At 53.3% G+C, this 8,645-nt stretch overlaps 1 protein-coding gene across 1 annotated transcript; it reads left to right on the top strand.

Annotated features, from left to right (window-relative positions):
* Positions 1–599: 599 nt before the first annotated feature.
* Positions 600–8,617, top strand: AIPL1 (AIP like 1 HSP90 co-chaperone; the record flags this gene model as incomplete). The annotated part of the gene is made up of 6 exons (XM_079904496.1): positions 600–695; positions 1,300–1,479; positions 6,011–6,199; positions 7,212–7,388; positions 7,515–7,656; positions 8,415–8,617. The coding sequence occupies 6 exons, from the start codon at positions 600–602 to the stop codon at positions 8,615–8,617; spliced, it is 987 nt and encodes a 328-aa protein (XP_079760622.1).
* Positions 8,618–8,645: the final 28 nt, after the last annotated feature.

The raw sequence follows: 8,645 nt of genomic DNA, 5'->3' as shown, positions 1-8,645 counted from the left end.
AGAGTCTGAGACCAGGACCAACGCCCCAGGACCAGGCAGGGCAAAGGGGGCTTGCAGTGCCCCCTCCTTTCCTCCTTCAGTGGCCTGAGTCCTCTCTGCTGCTGGTCACTCCTGATCCCCTGCCTTTTTTTAAAAAAAATATTTATTTATTTGGCTGCACGGAGTCTTAGTTGCAGCACGCGGAACTTTGTTGCCGCGTGTGGGATGTTCTCTGCGGTGTGCATGACCTAGTTCCCAGACCAGGGATCGAACCCGGGCCCCCTGCATTGGGAGCGTGGAGTCTTAACCACCGGACCACCAGGGAAGTCCCCTCCTGTCTTCTTTAAGAAAGCTCCAGCTGTCTTCCCTCCTTCTTAGGGTGGGATGGAACAGAAGCTGAGGCAGTAACAGTGGATGTCAGGCAGGGTCCCTGCGTCACTGCTAGAAGCAGAGGATGGGACGGCGGCCAGGCTGCCGGGAGTGGCTCCACCCTATTCCTTTCATTCATACCCAACCCCCGCCCCCCCCCCCCCCCCGCCCTTCCCCCGCTCAGCCACCTAAGTGCCTTCCTCTAGGCAGATTATCTCAGCTGGGCTGGACATCACCCTGCACCTGGAGCCATGGATGCCGCTCTGCTCCTCAACGTGGAAGGGATCAAGAAAACCATTCTGCATGGGGGCACGGGGGAGCTCCCAAACTTCATCACCGGAGCCCGAGTGAGTGCGGCCCGCCCCCCAGACCAGTGAAAAGCCCCCATGGCAGCCTTCTGCATTCCAGCTTGGCCACAGGGCACTGCAAACAGCCTTCGTCAGCTTTGCCAACAAATGGCCAGGAGGTCCTTGCTGGAATTATCAACCGCCCCTCCCCTTGCCTCTGCCCCAGGCATCTGGGTAGCTCTGAAGTGGTGCCCATTCACGGGTTTTTTTTTGATACTTTGCAAATTAAACTTCAGCGTGGAATGCGGGTGGGGCTTTGGGAATTTTCTGAAGTCCCAAATGCTGAGGGAGAAGGAGGGGCCTTCAGGGCTCGGGGTGTTTGTCCGGGGATCTCTGGTGGGCTCCTAGACGGACGACGGATGTGTCTGGGTCTGCGGCCTCAGATCTAGGGCGTGTTTAAGGCAGGACTTCCTGACCTGCAGAGCTGTCGAGCGTGGGATGGGGTCCTTTAGGAGGGAGTTGGGGAGGGCAGGCTGGTGGGCGGGGATGCTCTAAGGTCTGATGGGGGTTGGGAGAGGACAGCCCAGGGAGTCGGTGATAGGGATGGCTTCTGCTGGGCCTCGGGAGCTATGTCTAGACCAGGGTCTGCTCTCTTGGTGACCAGGTGACCTTTCATTTCCGAACCCTGAAATGTGATGATGAGCGGACGGTGATAGATGATAGCAAGCAGGTGGGCCATCCCATGCACATCATCATCGGGAACATGTTCAAGCTGGAGGTCTGGGAGATCCTGCTGACGTCCATGCGGTTCAGCGAGGTGGCCGAGTTCTGGTGTGACACCATCGTGAGTAGGCCCCGCCCATCTGCTTTGCAGGGCTGCTGTGTTTCAGGAAAGTGAGGGTAAAACAAAACTCTGGAGAGAGAACCCTGCCCGCTCCTTCTCAGCTACGGTAGCGGCGAAGAGGGATTCCCCCAAAAGAATAGGAGCTGCTAGAGTGACAATTGGTGTCAAGGCTGGCTGGTGGGATGTGGGTGCAGGGCCCACCTCACAGCCCTCACTTTTGGGCAGGATTATTGGATCCTGGAGACTTTTGGCCGCTGGTCATCTTCTGCCCTTCTCCCCACTCCTACCAACACTGCAAAATTGTCTTCTCATTTATAGCACCCTTAGCAGTCATCCAGACAAGGCATTCTCCTGGGTGGTCCAGATAGAAAGGGCAAAACTCACTGACCTTTAAACAAACATTTCTTATGGAAACTTTCAAACTTATACAAAAGTCGGCAAAAAGGCATAATCAACTTCCAAATACCCATCACCCTATGCCAGGCGCCATCACTCCACGGCCAGTCTTGTTTCATCTAAACCCATCCACTTTCCTTCCTCATCCCCTGTGGTTAAAGCACATTCCAGACGCCGTAGCATTTCATCTGTAAATACTGCAATTTGTATCTCTAAAAAGGATATTAAAAAACATGACCTCAATATCCTTATTACATTAAAAAAAACCCCTATAATTCCTTAATGCCAGCTAGTATCCGGTCACTGCTCAAATTTCTCCAGTTGTCTCCTCATTCACTCCTGCTGGTTGGTTTGCTGAAATCAGGATCAAAACAAAGTCCATGCCCAGAGCTTTGTTAATACATCTCTTAAGTCTCCTTTCGTTTATGGGTTCTCCTCTCTCTTTTTTTCCCTGGACGTGGATTTGTTGAAGAAACTGGGTAACTTGTCTTGAAGTTCCCATGTTCTGATTTTGCTGGTTGCTTTGCCGTGGACTTGTCAAACACATTCCTCGATCCCCAGTATTTTCTATAACCTGTGTACCTCCACATCTGCTTACCTCTCTTACTGTGATGTTAAGATTGGTTGGTGGGCTCAGGTGTTGACAGCCTGACCCAGCCATTACCAAGCTCCTTCTTTTTTTTTTTTTTTTAATTTTATCTTTATTGGAGTATAATTGCTTTACAATGGTGTGTTAGTTTCTGCTTTATAACAAAATGAATCAGTTATACATATACATATGTTCCCATATCTCTTCCCTCTTGCGTCTCCCTCCCTCCCACCCTCCCTATCACACCCCTCCAGGCGGTCACAAAGCACTGAGCTGATCTCCCTGTGCTATGCAGCTGCTTCCCACTAGCTATCTATTTTACGTTTGGTAGTGTATATATGTCCATGCCACTTTCTCACTTTGTCTCAGCTTACCCTTCCCCCTCCCCATGTCCTCAAGTCCATTCTCTAGTAGGTCTGTGTCTTTATTCCCGTCTTACCCCTAGGTTCTTCATGACCTTTTTTTTTTAGATTCCATATATATGTGTTAGCATACGGTATTTGTCTTTCTCTTTCTGACTTACTTCACTCTGTATGACAGACTCTAGGTCCATCCACCTCATTACAAATAGCTCAATTTCGTTTCTTTTTATGGCTGAGTAATATTCCATTGTGTATATGTGCCACATCTTCTTTATCCATTCATCCGATGATGGACACTTAGGTTGCTTCCATGTCCTGGTGATTGTGAATAGCCAAGCTCCCTCTTGATATCAAGCAGTGGCTTTAGCAGCCATTGGTGGACGGCCAGATCCATTATTTCACCAGGGGCCACTGACATTTTTTTTTTTTTTTTTTTGCGGTACACGGGCCTCTCACTGTTGTGGCCTCTCCCATTGCGGAGCACAGGCTCCAGATGTGCAGGCTCAGCGGCCATGGCTCACGGGCCCAGCCGCTCCGCGGCATGTGGGATCTTCCCGGACCGGGGCACGAACCCGTGTCCCCTGCATCGGCAGGCAGACTCTCAACCACTGCGCCACCAGGGAAGCCCAGGCTGGTAATTTTTATGCCACGACGATTACTGGTTTTTCCAATAGTCCCCCTCATCTCCCCTCAGCTCACAGCTGCTGTGATTGCACATGCACACACACACACACACACACACACACAGACACACACACACACACACAGACAGACACACATACACACACTTCTTTCCAGAGTCATTTACCCATCTATACATCCATGTTTTATCCATCCTTCTATCCACACACTTAGGCATCAATTCACCCATCCTTCCCTTCAACCAGAATTATTCATAATCCATTCTTCCATCACTCTGCATCCACCCATCATCTATCTGTAGGTCTATCTAAAAACATTCAGTGCACCAGGTTTGGCCTGTGCTAGGTGTTAGAGACTAAACAGGCAAAGTCCCCATCCCTCAAGGAACTTGAATTCTGGGGGAGGAGCAGACACCTAAGCAATTACAATGCAGGGCAGGTAGCACCACGATATACATGAGTGAGGACAGAGTGGTTTACAGCCACAGAAGGGGAGCAACTAACTGCTTGAGGATCATAGGAGGAATTTTTTCAGGAAGATGACATTGAGCTGGGTATTGAAGGATGAATAGGAGTTCACCAGGCCTAGAAGTGGGAAGAGAGTTAGCATCCAGGCCAGGGAGTGTGAAGAGGCAGGGGCCGTCAGGGGCTCTGGGAGCTTCTGCCCTGAAATGTACTACCACCCCCTCTACCCAGGGAGCACACTGGTCTCTATGAGGAATTTTCTGCTGGTGCCCAGTCTGGTGATGCCAGGGGTTGCAAACTCAAATACCACAAGGGCCAGGGCCCCTGGGTGACTGAAGGTCATCTGCTCCATTCACAGTGGGCAGCTGCTCCTGAGCTCCAACGGGATGGCTGCTGTGTGAAAGGGGCAGGTCTGGTGTGGCTGGATAGTCTGAGTTTTATAGACAAACCAGAGATTTTCATTAGTCCATGAATTCTCTCAGTGCTTAAGTGTTGGCAACTAATTACGTGAAGGATAAAACAAAACGAATCTGGGAGCTGAATGGTGGCCTCCAGGATGCCAGTTTGCAATTTCCAGATAGATAGAGCCCCTCAGACAGAAACAGGCTGTGGCCTTGAAGCCCCAGAGAGGGGCAGTGGTCCCGGGGTCCCCCTGCCCAGTCTCAGCGGAGATGCTGCAGAGGTGGCTGCAGGGCCCTGGAGTTCTGCTCCTTCTTCTGGCCTGTATTCTTCTTCTTGGGATGTCTGCCCACTCCCGGTGGCATCCTACAGTCCACTGTGCCAACCAGCATCCCTGGTTGTGCTAGGGTGGCAGGTGGCTAATGGGACAAGGCCTTGGTCTGAGGTCATGTCCAAGCAGCCTCCCGTTCCTGGGGTCAGCAGCTGAGCACTGACTTTCTGGGAGGCAGGGGGCTGCGAGCTGGGGCTGCTGTGTGAGGGCCAGGAGTGCGCCCTCCCCGCGGCAAGCTGTTCCCGGGGGGCCCCTCCCTCCCTTCATCCAGCTTTAATCTCAACAGGCTTAACGGCCATCTGGTCACCCAGCTCACAGAGCAGCTGAAGGTACTCCGGGCTAATCCTGGCTGGTGGAGGTAGGGAGGGGGTGACCTTCATCCCCTTGCTGGTGACTTGGAGACCAAGCTGGACCATTCCTGCCCCTTCACTTTCCCAGTGGTGTGTCTTTACTGGAGTTGCGGTGCAGGAGCCTGAGATGGGCCATCTCAGGACCCAGCCCCTGGAGAGCGGTTCTCGGAGCTCGTCTGTGGGGCATCCCAGCTCACAGATGGGGCAGCTGAGGCCAAGATGGCCTAAAATGCCACAGGCCTTTCAGCTGAGGCCAGCAGCTGATTTTCCTAGCCTTCTTCCACCCCGAGGGTGGCCACCCCAGCTCCTGGTGCTGGGTGAAGCTGTGATGAGCTGGCCTATATCCGTGCCATCTCATTTATTTAACCCCTACACCAGCCTCACTATCAGATAGCTGCAATCCAGGGGATGGGAGCTCAGGGAGCTGCAGTGACCTGGACTCACTGTCAGTCAGCTGCACCATCAGGACACCAACCTGGCCCTCTTGGGCCCAGAGCCCTGCTCCTTCCACAGCTCTCCATGCTCCCATCCCTGCGGGTCACAGGCTTCACGGACTGAGGGGTCTCCTTGGGAGAGAAACCCGTTTGAGTCGACCACAAGGGCCAGCAAGAGGCAGCATAGCATTGCGGCTAAAGCATGGTCCCCGGAGCTGGGTTTGAATGCTGACTCTCATTTCCTAGCTGTGTGACCTTAAGCAAATCACTTGACCTCTCTGGGCTCTAGTTCCCACATCTCTAAAATGGGGAGAATAGTAGGGCCTCCCTCGTAGGGTCACCTTAAGGATTAAAGGAGCTAACAGGTGTAGCGCGCTCTCCCTGGCACACAGGTAACCACAGTGATTAGTGGGGGTACGCTGGGGTGACGAGTAGTAACAGCCATGGGGCAGGGGTAGGGAGAGAGCAGAAGTCCTGCTCTGGGGGGCCCCAGAGTGGGGCTCTCTGTGGCCCAGCTGGCTCTGAGCAGGCAGCCTGATGCCATCCGCCCCATTTTCCCCACAGCACACAGGGGTCTACCCCATCCTGTCCCGGAGCCTGCGGCAGATGGCGGAGGGCAAGGACCCCACTGAGTGGCACGTGCACACGTGCGGGTTGGCCAACATGTTCGCCTACCACACGCTGGGCTACGAGGACCTGGATGAGCTGCAGAAGGAGCCGCAGCCACTGATTTTCGTAATAGAGCTGCTGCAGGTGTGACCCTGGGGCATGGGAGGTGGGGTAGGTACTGTCCCAGCATCAAAGAGCAACAGGGGTCAGTGGGCATCAAGGGGAGCCCAGCCCCACGGGTCACTGGACATCACCCAGTTCCTCTTCAGAGAATGATAAAGGGTTCATACACCACAGGGAACTGGAATTGGACCCCTCCCCCCCCAAAAAACGGTACTTTGCCTTTTCCAAGGGAAAAGCCCTTTTGGGACTAATTTTTAAAAATGTTATTTTCTTCTTTCTTATTTTCTTCTTTATTTCTATTGGTTATCTACTTCCATTTTTTCCCAAAAGTCTAGAATTACATCCTCAGCCCCAGTCCCTATGGTTTGTGGGTTCCGATCTCATTCTCCAATAGTGGGAGAGGCTGCATGGAACCTTCCACAGTCTCTCCCCCAGACCCCAGAATGATTGATGGCCCTTGTCTGGGGGGCGGTGGGAGAGGCTCAAACCAGGGCAGGACTCAGCTAATGGCCAAGGCTGAGGCTCAGCCTGAGGGTTACAAGGCTGAGTGCAAATAAATAAGAACTGTGTCACCAAGGGGTCTGCTTGAACAGCCGTGCGGCTCGTGCACTGCAAGAGGGCATCCCCTCTAAGGTGCTCATTAGAGACATTATATACTTGTGCTTTTATAATAATGTTTTTCCAACAGATGGCAATAAAGTGTCCTGTTCTAATGAAACGAGTATCATGGCAATTTTCTGAATATTAGAAGTAAAGTGTGTTGACAAAGGAGTACCTTTTCTTAATTTGCACAAAGGCTCTGATCTAGGGTAAGGCCCTGGGTGGGGGGCTTGTTGCTTCCTTCCCCTGTTTGTATGTGTTTGGCCAGCAAGCATGATTCTGCCCACAATCTTCACTGTGGAAAATGAAGAGCTGATTTCAGCAAGATGTGCTGGGTCCACTTTCTCTGGTACCCTGCAAGGGAAAGGGACTGCCCTGCTGGGCTTCGAGCACTCGGGGTCCCTGCCTTACTGACCTGCAGCTCTTGGGGCAGGTGGAGGCCCCCAGCGAGTACCAGAGGGAGACCTGGAACCTGAGTAAAGATGAGAAGATGCAGGCGGTGCCCATTCTCCATGGAGAAGGAAACCGGCTCTTCAAGCTGGGCCGCTACGAGGACGCTTCTACCAAGTACCAGGAAGCCATCGTCTGCCTGAGGAACCTGCAGATCAAGGTGGGAGGCTGCCCGCCAGGGGGTTGGGAAGTGGGGCGCATGTAGGGGGAGCAGCCCTGCACTGGCCCTGGCCGCGGGGGAGAGGGGTGGGGGCAGGGCAGCAGCAGACCTTTCTTCACCGGGCAGGAGAAACCCTGGGAGGTGCAGTGGCTGAAGCTGGAGAAGATGATCAACACCCTGATCCTGAACTACTGCCAGTGTCTGCTGAAGAAGGAGGAATACTATGAGGTGCTGGAGCACACCAGTGACATCCTCCGGCACCACCCAGGTGGGTGGCGTGAAGCGGGTCCGGGGTTGGGGGGGGGGAGGGTGTCCAATCCCGCCCAGGGGCCCAGAGTCACGTGCACAGACCTCGGGTGGCCTCTTCTGACCCTGTCAGGGCATCAAAACTCGCCTCCACGCAGCAGGGTTTTCCCAAGCCTATAACGATATCACAGATGATGGATGAGCTGTGCTTATTGTGGGAGGTATTTTATTTTAAGGTGCATTGGGGCAAAATATAAGCAGCTCACCAAACCTGTCTGGAGCAGTAAACGGGTTTTAAAAACGGGGGCAATCAATACAGAGAACAATATTAAGTAAATTCTAGCATCCGTGATGCGCGGATATGGCGATACTTGTGAAGACGATGTTTGAGGAATGTTACAAGATCACTTACTCTGCGTCACACGCTAAATTCTCTGCATCTATCATTTCAATTAATCCTTATAGTGACCATAAGGGACAGGTGCAGGGATTGGGCCTGGAGCTTGCACCATTTGGGGCTCTTCTGTAAGAAAAGAATAGAAAGTTGTGAATGTAAATTAAGTTGCAGGGCCTTGGAAGGGTCCGCGGAAGGGCGGGAAGTAGGTACTGCGATTATTATCGTCCGTACTTTATAGTGGAGGAGACGGGCTCTGGAGGTACAGAGAGGTTAAGGCTCAGGGTCAAGGTTAAGGGTTGTGTAAGCTGGTCAAGCCCCGCCGGGCGCGGGGTCGGTGCTGCCTCTGGGTCTGGGTGGCGGGTCCAGCTGGGTCTTCCCCGCAGGCATCGCGAAGGCCTACTACGTGCGGGCCCGGGCTCACGCCGAGGTGTGGAATGAGGCAGAGGCCAAGGCTGACCTGGAGAAAGTGCTGGAGCTGGAGCCGTCCATGCGGAAGGTGGTGCGCAGGGAGCTGAGTCTGCTGGAGAACCGCATGGAGGAGAAACGCGAGGAGGAGCGGCTGCGCTGCAGGAACATGCTGCGCTAGTGCGCAGGCGCCAGACCTCCCGCCTCCG

The sequence above is a fragment of the Stenella coeruleoalba genome (assembly GCF_951394435.1).
Source record: "Stenella coeruleoalba genome assembly, chromosome: 19".
NCBI lineage: Eukaryota > Metazoa > Chordata > Mammalia > Artiodactyla > Delphinidae > Stenella > Stenella coeruleoalba.
Note: the sequence above shows the minus strand (reverse complement) of the source record. Positions and strands in the feature narration are given on the sequence as shown.